General features: G+C 43.4%; 1 protein-coding gene across 1 annotated transcript; it reads left to right on the top strand.

The window, feature by feature from the left end:
- The first annotated feature begins 4,096 nt into the window (after positions 1-4,096).
- Positions 4,097-11,399, top strand: GPX6 (glutathione peroxidase 6). The gene is made up of 5 exons (XM_055407166.2): positions 4,097-4,183; positions 6,791-6,944; positions 8,780-8,897; positions 10,345-10,444; positions 11,193-11,399. The coding sequence occupies exons 1-5, from the start codon at positions 4,097-4,099 to the stop codon at positions 11,397-11,399; spliced, it is 666 nt and encodes a 221-aa protein (XP_055263141.2).
- The last annotated feature ends 2,718 nt before the right edge of the window (positions 11,400-14,117 follow it).

Genomic DNA, 14,117 nt, shown 5'->3' on the forward strand with positions numbered 1-14,117 from the left:
CAGTATAAGGGACTCTCAAGAGTCTTCTCCAACACCACAGTTCAAAAGCACCAATTCTTCGGCGATCAGCTTTCTTCACAGTCCAACTCTCACATCCATACATGACCACGGGAAAAACCATTGCCTTGACTAGACGGACCTTGGTTGGCAAAGTAATGTCTCTGCTTTTTAATATACTATCAAGGTTGGTCATAACTTTCCTTCCAAGGAGCAAGCGTCTTTTAATTTCATGGCTGCAATCAGCATCTGCAGTGATGAGCTATGGAAATGGATGGTTTTACAGTTTTGGAGGCTAGAAGTCTGAACTCACAGTCACCATGGCCATGCTCCCTCTGAAACCTGTAGGGAAGGATCCTTCCTTGCCTCTTCCAGCTTTTGCTAAGCCCAAACATCCCCTGGCTTGTGGCAGCACAACTCCAAGCTCTGTCTCCATTTACAGGACATCCTTTACAAGGCCAACTTTTTATGAGGACATCAGTCATATTGAATTAGGGGTCCATCCTACTCTAGTTATGACCGCATCTTAACTAACTAATTACATTGGCAGAGATCCTGTTTTCAAATAAAGTCACATTCTGAGGTCCTGCAAGGAAGGATTTCAATATATCTTTTGGGGAGAATATAACTCAGCCTGTAACATCCTGTAACCTTGCACAAATCATTTCTTAAGAATCCTATGTCATCTAAACTGCTTCATCCTGACTGGGTCAAAGAAATAGTGGTTGAGACAAATCAATCTGAATCTCCCAGTCTTTTCTGCCCTAGCCCTACCTAGGCTAATTGAGAAAGGCAGCAAGACTGACCTTGAGTCCAATTCAAGGCCTGGTCAAGCTCCCAGAACCTGATTTGTGACTCAGGCTTAATAATTGCATGGCATCATTTTAAATAAAAACATGTAATTCATATATAAAAAAAAAAATTTCAAAAATGACCCCAAAGTACTGCCCCTGATTTTACCTAAAAAGAATCAATACCTAAATAGATGGATTTTGAGTGTTGAAGACAGTTCAATCTGCCAGAAACATAACATTTATGGAGGGAAGGGTACATCTGAAAATTTTAACTAATGTCAAATCAGGAAGGGTGAGTGCTCCATGGGAGAATTTAAAATTGAAAATGTAAGAATTAGGGAGGAATCCAATTATTTTTAATATAAGAGTGATGCCAACAAAACAGACTTTTAGAAAAGTCATAGAATAAAAGCTGGGTGTAGAAGAAGAAGAAGAGACTGGGAAAGATCTGGGAAGTGTGAGGAAGAGGAACCTTCCTCCCACCCGTCTTGAAAGATTGTGGCTGGACTAATAAAAAAAGTGACCCAAGACAGATTGACAGGAGGAAAAGGAACAGTTTAATTTGTATGCAAGGAGGTCGTATAGAAATGTGTCCTCAGAAGTGGTCAAAGCAGGCAGCTTTTACACTTTTCAGACAAAGACAATAAACTTGTGAGGAATTGACAGGACAAAGAAACTTGGACTTGGGCGCTGAGTTAGTGAAAAATCTAAATAGAGTTTGGGCTTGGGGTAGTAAAGTAAGGAAGTAACAAATTTGGTTTATATAGATTCTCTGCTCTTGCATCAGTCATTTCTTTCTCTTTTAAAAAGAAATATTCATTTACTTGGCTGCACTGGGTCTTAGTTGCGGCATGCGGGATCTTTTGTTGTTCTGAGTGGGCTCTCTAGTTTTAGCGTCTAGGCTTAGTTGCCCCACAGCATGTGGGATCTTAGTTCCCCAATCAGGGATACAACCCAAGTCCTCTGTGTTAGAACGCAGATTCTTAGCCACTGGACCACATCTGCCTCCTTTCCTCCTGCTCAGTGTGTTCTGTACCTTTGATTCTCGTTGCTAAAGGCCAGGACCCAAGGTGCTCAAAAGCTTATGAGGAATATTGGAATAGGAACCTGGGCAGTTGGGATTTTAGACCATTTGACTTACTGATAAGCTCTATTCTGAAGTGTCTCCTCACCACTCAGGGGCTAGATATTGCAAAAAGAGCAAATGTAAATCACCTCAAACAGTGAAGATTTAGTTGCAACAATTGATGATCCACGTGGAACCAGAGAGAGGACCCTATGGTAAGAGTCAAGAATTTGCTTTCATTTCACCGTTACTAACCTGTGATCTTTGAGATGTCACTCTCTCTGTGAGCTTCTGTTTTCTCATGCAAAAAGATGAACATATGGATGATAAATAGTTTCTTAAATGTTTCAGGCCTTGGGCTGAGTTCTTTACAGTTAGAATCATGTTCAACTCTCAAAGCAGCCCTAGGAGGTAAACATTGTTACTACCCTGATTTTACAAGTGAGAACACTAAGGTACAGAGACATTAACTTTTTCTGAGATAAGGAGCTAGTCAATACCCTTATCATCGGTATATATCATAGTCTAAGGTTTGCTGCTGCTGCTGCTGCTGCTAAGTCGCTTCAGTCGTGTCCGACTGTGTGTGACCCTATAGACGGCAGCCCACCAGGCTCCCCCCTGTCCCTGGGATTCTTCAGGCAAGTACACGGGAGTGGATTGCCATTTCCTTCTCCAATGCAAGAAAGTGAAAAGGGAAAGGGAAGTCGCTCAGTCATGTCTGACTCTTAGCGATCCCAGGGACTGCAGCCTATCAGGCTCCTCCGTCCATGGGATTTTCCAGGCAAGAGTACTGGAGTGGGGTGCCATTGCTTTCTCCGTGGAGTCTAAGGTTTAGCCACTTTTAAAAATGAGAATGGTGAGAGGCCAAAGAGCTCATGAATGTGTGTAGGCCTGTGTCAAGAGGAGGACACTTTCGCATGACCGCTCCAAATGCCTGAGGACCTGCTTGGTTGGATCGGATATCAGCGAGAAGGCCACAGATTATAAGGTCTTAGAGAAGAAATTTGAGATAACAGAAAGCTTATCTTCCAACAGAGTTCATGAGAATTCAACCCCATCCAGACTTCAGTTTCAGGAGCAGAGAAAGCCTTTTGTGTGAGCCTGGAAGAGGCAGGGCAGATGGAAGGGCCTGGAGGTAAAAGGGCTTAGAACTGAAGAGGAAGAAGGTATCACTTCAATAAACAGGGGAGTTCGTAAAGCTGAGCTGTCAGAGAAAAGCTGGAGGGGAGCAGATGGGAGTAAGAATGGGTGGGAGAAATAACTCTGAGTCTTCACCAATTCAAATATTAATGCTTACTAACAAATTTCAGATTGTTACCTTATTAGGACCTTACTAGAAATAGTTTCATGGAGTAAGTGGGGGTAGAGATGATTATTTATAGCGAATGAAGCTTAGTCAAGGCAACCAAGGAGGATTCTCCTGCTTACATGCTTAGTCTTGTCTGACTCTTTGAGACCCCATGGATTGTAGCCTGCCAGACTCCACTATCAGTGGAATTTTCCCACCAAGAATACTGGAGTGGGTTGCCATTTCCTTCTCCAGGGAAGTTCCTTAACTCATATTTTAGAGTTTTCTCCCAGATAACTTGCCCTGTGAATGTGTACCCCTCATTTGTGTTACTCCTGTATTAACAAGCCCTTCTCCAGGGGACAGGTTCAAGAGTATCTGAGACACTGAAGCCCCCACAGCTGGACTTCATAGTTAGAAAATACAGTGTGCTGTGGACTAAGTGATGAAAGCTTGAGGGGACAGGACAAAGGAGTAATAGTCATGCGGGACAATGCTTTTCAAACTTTAGTTTGCATATAAATTACATGAGAATCTTGATTTTAAAAAGCAGATTCTGATTCAGTGGTGGTGACTTTACTTCCTGGGTGCAGAGCTGGCACCTGGGAACTGCCAGGCACTTGGAGAAGGTAGAAACAGTATTTCAAGTTCCAAAGGGGGAAGCCTCCACCTTCACCTGTCAGGATACGGGTGGCCTGTCAGGGGGAGGTACTGGGTGCACTGAGCCTTCAGGGCTTGTGGTCTGGGCCGGGAGAGTGAGGGGTGAGGTGGATGTTGGGGAGAGGGATGAAGAGGAAGGGGGAGGGATCGCAGGGTGGAGGGAGGTTTGCCCGTGTGTTAATGCTTCTCTGTGATTGGAGGATGAATCTTCAAACTGGTCCCTGCCGGGAGCTCAAAAGGGGTTGAGATCCCTGGGGATCTGAGACTTGCCTGGAACTCCTAGCTCAAGCCATGATCCTGCAGCTCTGGGCCTCCTGTCTTTTCCCACTGTTCCTGGTCGGTTTAGCTCAGCTGACTCCGAAGCAGCAACAGATGAAGGTAAGTGTCCCGCAGGGAACCCAGGTGGATTCCAGCACTGATGGTGAACTAGGCTGCCAAGGAAGCCAGGAGTTCTCCCTTCTCTCCTAGGAAGGACGAGATTCACATCCCCAGCTTTTCCTAACTGACATCTGCCACTGCTGTTCTCTGAGGCAGAGGCTCTGCTAAACTGCCTGTCTTTACGTGGATCATCTCCCCTTAGCCTGGTGGGTCACTGGGCAGAAAGTGGAAAAGTGGGTGAAGGACAAAGGCTGCTCGCCCTGCATTCTGCTTTGCCACTTGCCCCTGGTGGCCGCTGGATAGCCCAGAACCCATCCCCTCCACCCTTGTCTGGAACACTGGGCAATCTTGCAGGTCTGGGAAACAGGGATGTGAAGTAGTAACTGGATTGAGAAGGAGGCTGAACTGGCAGCTCTTGGAGAAGCTGAAACCCTTGGGCAGGTGAAAAAAGAAGCTGGTGCTGAAATGTGCCTGAAGGAGTTCCAGAGTCGGGAAAGAGGGGCTTTTTTTTTTTTTTTTCTTTCAGGGAATAATAAAAGGCAAAAGGCAAGGAGAGTTGCTCGCTGATCTTAATTTCAGGGGAAGTGATGTGGCAAGAGCTCAGATCAGAGTAAGCTCTTTGCTTTTAAGTCTTGGTACTGCTCCAAATCACCCAATGCTTCCCCTCTACTCCAGGAAAAATGTCCACATTTGCTGTCATCAGTACCCTGTTAAAGGTGTGTATATGTGTCTTAGGATGCAAAGTGGCGACTGAAGTAAATGACTTGAGGCAGCAAGTTTTAAGTTTAAAATCGGGCATATTCATTCAGAAACACAGCTTCACTGTGACGTTAAGCCACTTAGGTATCTTTTATTGACCCCTTTTTTCCTCTCTAAAAGTTGGAGAAAACCTATCTTGTAGTGCAGTGATCCCCAGATTTCAACTCACATAAGTATCACCTAGAAAGTTTGTTAAAGCACAGGTTACTGAGTCACACCTCCAAATCTTCTGATCCAGTAGGTTTTAGTAGAGTCCAAATTTGCTTTTCTAATTTGTTCTCAGATGATACTTGTGCAGGTCCTCAAACCACACTTCAAGAGCTCTATTATTGGGTTCATGTGAAGTGTAAAATGGTATATATAACATGAATCTATTATAAATGTGGAGAAAGCGATGGCACCCCACTCCAGTGTTCTTGCCTGGAAAATCCCATGGACGGAGGAACCTGGTAGGCTGCAGTCCCTGGGGTCGAGAAGAGTCGGACACAACTGAGTGACTTCACTTTCACTTTTCACTTTCATGCATTGGAGAAGGAAATGGCAACCCACTCCCGTGTTCTTGCCTGGAGAATCCCAGGGACGGGGGAGCCTGGTAGGCTGCCATCTATGGGGTCGCAGAGAGTCAGACATGACTGAAGTGACTTAGCAGCAGCAGCAGCATTATAAATGTAATATCAAGACTGGTAGCTGTAGTAAGATCATTTCCCTTCTCTGAAATTAAAAAAAATACACAACAAGCATCCACTGAGGGCCATCCACGTCTGTGTCAGCAGCTGCTGCCTCATTGGGTGTGGAATTTCTGCTGTAGAATATTATCTTGTGAGTAAAAGGTTGTGTTTTAGGGTATCCTGATCTCTTCAAACAGACCTAAGCAAATTGGAGCAGAACTGAAAGCCAAGAAGGAAAGATTGGGCTCTTCCAAGCTGCAGTATTCTTGGGATTCTACACCCCAGTTCACAAGGTAGCATACATACATGATAAAGACAGCCGGAAGTTGTTGAGGTATTTTAGCTTTTTGTTCCAGATCCTGTCGGCTTTTTTCCCTTGCCATGCTTGTAGGTAGGAAGTCTGTTCCCTTTGCTTCCTATTTCACACAGAGATAAGAAAGGGCACTGAAGATGAGTTTTGTAGGTACCAAAAAGCCCCTACTGGCAAAGCTTTGGAAAATGCCTCTGGGATCTAGAGGAGGAACAAGTTATTTGCTGGGCTCTGGGGGAAGGAAACTACAGTGTGAGAACATATGGATGAGAAATTTATGTAAAAATATTTCTGTTGTGAGAAACTCTGCCAAAATCTGTTACAAATATTTGCGAAGAGATAGGATGACTGGAATGGGGTGTTAGGATATGGCAGAGAGTGCAGGTAAACTGTAAATTGTCAGTCGGAGGATGGCAGTGAATTGTATTAAGATTCCAGGAATGGAAAGATGATTATAAAGTGCTTGTCCCACCATTGCAAAAAAGATTTTAAATTAGAAGGTATAAATTCTAGTTGTGGCATTGTTGTTGTTTAGTCGCTAAGTTGTGTTCAACTCTGTGACCTCATGGACTATAGCCCACCAGGCTCCTCTGTCCATGGGACTTCCGAGGCAAGAATATTGGAGTGGGTTGCCATTTTCTTCTTCAGGGGATCTTGCCGATCTTGGGATCGAACCTGAGTCTCCTGCTTGGCAGGCGGATTCTTTACCACTGAACCACCTAGAAAGTCCCAGTTGTGGCATTAGCCGTAACTAAAAATATTACTGGGAATATTCTCTTCAGTTCTTAGAGTTTCAAAAAGTCCACAGATATTAGAGATTATCATTTGCTTTATCATTGCATCACTATGGTTATTTTTGTTATATTTCAGGTGGATTGCTATAAGGGGGTGACAGGCACCATCTATGAGTATGGAGCCCTCACCCTCAATGGTGAGGAGTATATCCAGTTCAAGCAGTATGCGGGCAAGCATGTCCTGTTTGTCAATGTGGCCACCTATTGAGGCTTGACAGCTCAGTATCCAGGTAAGAACTCATGTTTCAACTCTTTTGGAGCTAGCTTTGTCAGATGGCCATAGTCTAATTCCAGAAAGTGAGAGTGAAGTCACTCAGTCGTGTCCAACTCTTTGTGATCCCATGGACTGTAGCCTACCAGGTTCCTCCGTCCATGGGAATTTTCCAGGCAAGAATACTGAGTGGGTTGCCATTTCCTTCTCCAGGAGATCTTCCAGACCCAGAGGTTAAACCCGGGTCTCCTGTATTGTAGGCAGACACTCTACTGTCTGAGCCACCAGGGAAGTCCTAACTCCAGAAGGTTTTGCTAATTTGTTATTGGGAGGAAACAAGGAGCGGGGAAGGTAGGTGATCATGTGACTCTATCCCCTACATCCTGCCACTGCTCTGCTCCTTAGAAATGCCAGGAGAATTATCTTGGGATTTGAGAACTAAGATTCTCCCAAAGATTTAGCAAAGACCACCAGGATTGTATCTGTATTTGAGTTTGTTGCTCAATGTTCTGAGGGAAAACATATACTGTAGGGAACCATGGGGCTTCTCAGTAAGAAGATGTTATTAATAGAAAGGACTTATTTGAGGATCTGAGCTTGTGTTATGTGATTTGGGGAAGGGTTCAAGGGATCGACGCTTGTTTCTGGATTGGATGCTGTCAGGAAATGAGGAAACGGGCACAGTGAAGTGATTGGTATCTTAATAAATCATATCTACAGGGTAGGAGGAATAAAGCAAGGATAAACAAACAGCAATCACTTAGATTGGTAAGAATAGGGTGATACTTGGTCATTTTTGTGATTTGAATAAAGTTCATGTTTTGTCTGGTTAAAGGTCGCTTGTATGATACTGATCTTCTGTGAAACTGTTTATGTTCAAGAGGAGAACAACAGGCTCTAGCTATAACTCCCAGGCCAGAGCCTAGCTTTCAGGGGCTAATTTTAGCTTTCTCACTGGTAATTTCTGGTAACAAGGAGAGAAGATTGACCTTTGAGCCTCTGGAAAAATACCCTTGGGTTCTGCAGGCACTTCCAAATGGCAGAGAAAAGGAAATGTAGTTACCATCTATGCACTCTTTAACTGGAGTGAGGGCTAAGAGGAGATGCCAGCAGATAAAGCTGAGTCTGATTAGGACTGGCTGGTGCTGGTCATGCAGTAAATCTGAATTGAAAATGGCTGAAGTTGGAAATAATGGCACAAGTCCAGACAGACACTGGTAAGCTTCCTGTCAGTGGGAAAGAGCAGTTTGGAGTTTGTAGCCTTAGAATCTCAATGAGTCTTTCAGGGAAATGGCAGCATTTATGTCACTGGAACTGACAAAAAGAATGTTCTGGAGCTAGACTTAGCATTTCTCTGATTCCCTCTATAACTCCGCGGTTAGAGCACCAGAGAGTGCTCCTGGGAGGGTGACTGGAGTGTAACATTGTGTCACCATGGGGCAGAGTGGGAGGATGGGGATAGAATGTCCATTTTGTTTGCCATTCCTTTAAACATTTTTTGATCAATCAACTAAGGAAGGCAATGGCATTTAAATCTGACTTCTCCAGAATCAAATGGGACCCACCCCCAACACACACACACACCCATATACAACAGTCTAAGCAATCTGCTTTTAAAGAAGGGCTCCTATTGGATGATGAAGTGGAGCTACTTATGGGAACTTCTGCATAAGAAAAAAGGCAGCTGTTTGGATGTGTTTCTGGAAATCTGTGTTCTAGCCTTTTGCTCTGTTTCTCAAACTTGGTGATCTTGAATCTTTCCCTTCATAGTCCTCAGCTTATTCATGTGATAGACAGATAGTGCTTTTACTGCTCAAGATAGAGCTACCCATGCTGTTCACCCTCTGCTTACAGAACTGAATGCACTACAGGAGGAGCTGAAGCCTTTCGATGTAGTTGTGTTGGGCTTTCCCTGCAACCAATTTGGAAAACAAGAGCCAGCAAAGAACTCAGAGATCCTTATGGGGCTCAAGTAAGTGCCTACTTGGGACCCTGCAAGACCGTGTTAGAATTTTCCTTCCACAGTCCACCTAGAGGCTTCTCATTCTGGAGACTTCTGAGGTGATGGACAGATTAATTGGTTCAAGAACATCATTTTGATGTTTTGAATTCAGTTATGCCCTGCTGGTAGTGCTCAACAATTCTCTCTACCTTTGAGTTGTTTAATGATAAGACTACAGGAAATCTAATGAAAAAGAAGCTCATGAAAAAGGAGAAAACCTAGGAAATAGAAATGAATCAAGAATTTTAACCTTAAAATATTGCTTTCCAATTTTCTTTTAAAATATTTTTATTGGAGTATAGTTGATTTACAATATTGTGTTAATTTCAGATGTATAGCAAAGTGAATCAGTTATCCATGTATACATATCCACTCTTTTAGATCTTTTCCCCATATAGGGCATTATAGGAAACGCCAACCCACTACAGTATTCTTGCCTAGAGAATCCAGTGGGCGGAAGAGCCTGGTGGGCTGCTGTCCATAGGGTCACACAGAGTTGGACAGGACTGAAGCGACTTAGCATGTATGCATGCATTGGAGAAGGAAATGGCAACCCACTCCAGTGTTCTTGCCTGGAGAATCCCAGGGACAGAGGAGCCTGGTGGGCTACTGTCTATGGGGTCGCACAGAGTTGGACACGACTAAAGCAACTTAGCAGCAGTAGCAGCAGCAGAGTATTGAATAGAGTTCCCTGTGTTATACAGCAGGTCCTTATTACTTTTCTATTTTATATATAGTAGTGTGTATATGTCAATCCCAATCTCCCAGTTTATCCTTGGTAACCATAACATTGGGCTTCCTTGGTGGCTCAGACGGTAAAGAATCTGCAATGCAGGAGACCTGGGTTTAATCCCTGGGTCAGAAAGATCCCCTGGAGAAGGGAATGGCAACCTGATCCAGTATACTTGCCTGGAAAATTACATGGACAAAGGAGCCTGGTGGGCTAGAGTCCATGGGGCCACAATTAGTCTGCTAGGACTGAGCACACACAACCATAAGATTCTCTTCCATATCTGTGACTCTATTTCTATTTTGTAAATAAGTTTATTTGCACCATTTTTAAAAGATTCAATATATAACTGATAACATATGGTATTTGTCTTTCTCTGTTTGACTTAATTCACTTAATTCACTGTGATAATCTCTAGATCCATCCATGTTGCTGTAAATGGCATTATTTAATTCTTTTTTATGGCTGAGGAATATCCTGCTTCCAATTTTCTTGGAATTCTCTATTGGCTCCTTAAAGCATATGCATGAAGTCCTGATTCCCAAAGACCACTCTTTCCTCATCTTCCCTATCTACAACCTCTCTTTCTTGATCTCTAATTTCACTTTGTGGCCAAATTGTGATGGCCATTATTATCCACCCTTTTCTTAATTTGAATGGTCTCAGGATTGTTCTGGTTCATTGCAGGTATGTTCGTCCAGGTGGTGGCTTTGTTCCCAATTTTCAGCTCTTTGAGAAAGGGGATGTGAATGGAGAAAAAGAACAGAAGGTCTTTACTTTCCTGAAGGTAAGTGAACATAAACCTGGCAAGAATTGGTCAGGTAGGTGACAATGCCCTGAAAGCATGGGGCTCAAGTCTAGGATTGAGTCTGGACTCCTTCAAAAGAAATTCTCAGATAAGTTCATGGATGGTGGCAATATTTGTTGTGAAGCTTTAGCTTCAAGTAATGGAAACGTATAAATATGATTGCTCTAATATAGACTAACTTTCCTTACTGAATGGTAATGATTCATTTATTCAACATTTATCAAATCTTTAGTTATGCGCAAGAACTGTGCTACACAATGTGTTAACAAATGTTAATAGGGCATAATTTTTTCCTTGATTATCTAATCAGGGAGACAAACACAGAAATAGGTAATAAAGAGTGTCACGGAGTATTAGAACCACAGAAACCCAGAACAGAAGGACCCCCTTTTTTTTAGCTAAAGAAACTGAAGCCTTAGAAGTGTTGTGACTTACCAAAATAACAAAAACAGAAGATACTCTTTCTCTGAAGCACTATGATATAATCATGGGATTGAGGGAGAAGCAGAGAAAGGAATAAACTTTTCTATTTGCTATCATACTAACTCTTGGTTGCTGATTGTATTGGTAATGATGTATTGAAATGTCTGTGGTTCATTAGGAGCATGTCAATTAGTTAATACACTGAGATACATACTGGTGAGTAGACATTCTAGGGGTGGGGATAAGACAAGACCACACAGAAACAGAAAAAAACATTGTCAATTTCTCTGTATCTTTGCTCCAGAACTCCTGCCCTCCAACCTCTGATCTTTTGGGCTCATCAAGTCAGCTCTTCTGGGAGCCCATGAAGGTCCATGACATTCGCTGGAACTTTGAGAAGTTTCTAGTGGGTCCTGATGGCATCCCTGTCATGCGTTGGTACCACCGGGCTTCAGTCAGCACAGTTAAATCAGACATGCTGGAGTACCTGAAGCAGTTCAAAAGCGAATAGGAAGGGCCAGACACCGTCAGAAGTTGCTTCCCATCTGAAGAACATGTTTAAGGATCCCATCTTTGCTTCGGGTCCTTTCCCACCCAGCCTGCATATGACCAAACCATCCTGTACAGCCCAAATGTGTGTGTGTGTGTGTGAGAGAGAGAGAGAGAGAGACTTAAGGAAAAGAAAACCTGTCTCTCAACTCTCCGATCTCAAAATATCAAAATTTTTTCCACTCCATTCCAAAGGAAAATCATATTATAAATAGGTTCTACCCATGTCCCTAAAAACGCAATCCCCAGAAGTCCTGACATCCATCCTTTCCCAATGCTGAGGGTTTAAGAAAAGCAGAAACTGGCAGCAAGACTCTCACCATCTCCTTAATAATAGCCTCTTCTCTTCTCCAAGACCAGCATGCGGTGTTAAATTCTTCCTCTCCCTACTTAGTTTTCATTTAGTCCCCTGACACCCTGAGTTCTCTTGTAGGATCTCTGAAGGCAGAATGAGAGCAGAAACTTCATCTCACATGAGCAGAGGGGCATCTCCATGATGGTGGGTCCCAAAGCCCCTGTGGGCAGGACCCAACCAGAACCTTCCTTGGTGCCTGTCCCTTAGTGCATTCAGGTCATGGCACCTGGGCAGGGATGTTCCTTCATTCAGAATGATGGGTTTCTCTCCCCCGCCTTTAAACTCATCCTTATCACTGTCTCAAATTAAAAAATTCTGCAGCAGCTGGTTTCCCGTGGTGTTTTTCCAGTCCTACATTATGTGTGGAGTCATACCACTTCCTGCTCTCACTTTGTTTCTGCTTCCTTAAGCATCTAGCTCACCTAGCTCTGAAGTATTTTGTTTTTCTCATTAGTGCTCTAGACCTTTTGTTGGCTCATCTGAAAACACTGGGTGGGACTGGCTGCACACAGAGTTGCTGTGACATGAACACGGAACCCTTGGAGTCAGCCCCCTGTACTTCCCTCATTCAGATCCCTTGGGAAGTCCCTTTTTGAATCTTCTCTCTCTCTCAACAAATATGCATACATTTTTGTTTACAAAATTAATTTCTGCTCGCTATTAAAAATCGAAAAACACATAAAAGTAGAAGAAGAGCATACCAAAACCCACTTCTAATCAGAGGAGTCAAGAATATACTGGAAGCCCTATCTAGCCCATGCTGTTTTATAATTAAACTTCAATCTTTATATGAAGACAAATTTCAGAATATCAGAAACAGGAAAGAAAAGATTGTGTGAAGAATAAAATAGGTGTTTTTTTTTTCTTTCCCTTTTCACAAATTACAGTTAACACAGCTACTTGAACTTTGAAGGGTCTTTTTGTCCCTAAAAAGGTATACAAAATTTAAGTATCAGTGAGTAATATCAAATATAATCCTGGTTTGTACCTAAATAGATGTGATCCCTGACTTAATCTTTATACAGCAACGTGAAAATTGACAGACTAAGCCAGAAATGACCAGGAAAGTGATTCCTAAGACTCTAAATATTCATAGATGATAGACACACATGAGAAATGGAAAATATTTTCAAAATGTTTGGATGTTTTGTCTTCTTGAACTCAAAATCTAGTAAGAAAAAAAAAGGATTAAAAAAAAAAAACAAAGCTGCGGGGGGAGGGGCGGACTTCCCTGTGGTCCAGTGGCTAAGACTCCATGCTCCTAAGACAGGTGGCCTGAGCTCAATCCTTGGTCAGGGAACTAGATCCCACATGCTGCAACTTAAGGGCCCACACGCTGCCACAAAGATTGAAGATTTTGTGTGCTGCAGCTAAGACCCAGTACAGCCAAAAAAAAAAAGCTGAGGATTCACTAGTGGTTTAGTGGTATAAAGAATCCACCTGCCAATGCAGGAGACATAGATTTGATCCCTGATCCAGGAGGATCTCACAGGCCCCCACATGCCACAGAGCAACTAAGCCAATGCATCACAACTATTAAGCCAGTGCTCTAGAGCTCAGGAGCCCGCAACTATCAAAGCCTGGGCACCCTAGAGCCCATGTACCCCAACCAGAGAAGCCACAGCAATGAGAAGCCCAGGTCCCGCAACTAGAGAATAGCCCCTGCTTGCCACAACTAGAGAAAAGCCCTCAAAGCAACAAAGATCCAACAGAGCCAAAAATAAATAACATTATATAATTTTAAAAAGCTGAATATCCTTGAACATGTCTGACTCTGTGACCCCATGGACTGTAGCCTACCAGTCTCCTCTGTCCATGGAATTTTCCAGGCAAGAATACCAGAGTGGGTTGCCATTTCTTACTCCATGGGAACTTCCTGATCCAGAAACCAAACCCACATCTCTTGCATCTCCTGCATTGTCAGGGGGATTCTTTACCACTGAGCCACCTGGGAAGCCTGTCCTTGCTCATAACCCACAGCATTTGAGACACCATACATCTTTTACTAGGCACTAGTGGAGAAGGAAATGGCAACCCACTCCAGTGTTCTTGCCTGGAGAATCCCAGGGACGGGGGAGCCTGGTGAGCTGCCGTCTATGGGGTCGCACAGAGTCGGACATGACTGAAGTGACTTAGCAGCAGCAGCAGTGTAATTAGCCAAGGAGATCCAACCAGTCCATCCAAAAGGAGACCAGTCCTGGGTGTTCACTGGAAGGACTGATGCTGAGGCTGAAACTCCGATACTTTGACCACTTCATGCGAAGAGTTAACTCATTGGAAAAGACCCGGATGCTGGGAGGGATTGGGGGCAAGAGGAGAAGGGGA

The sequence above is a fragment of the Moschus berezovskii genome, chromosome 23 (genome assembly GCF_049115385.1).
Source record: "Moschus berezovskii isolate FMDL1 chromosome 23, NW_MosBer_1.0, whole genome shotgun sequence".
Taxonomy (NCBI): domain Eukaryota; kingdom Metazoa; phylum Chordata; class Mammalia; order Artiodactyla; family Moschidae; genus Moschus; species Moschus berezovskii.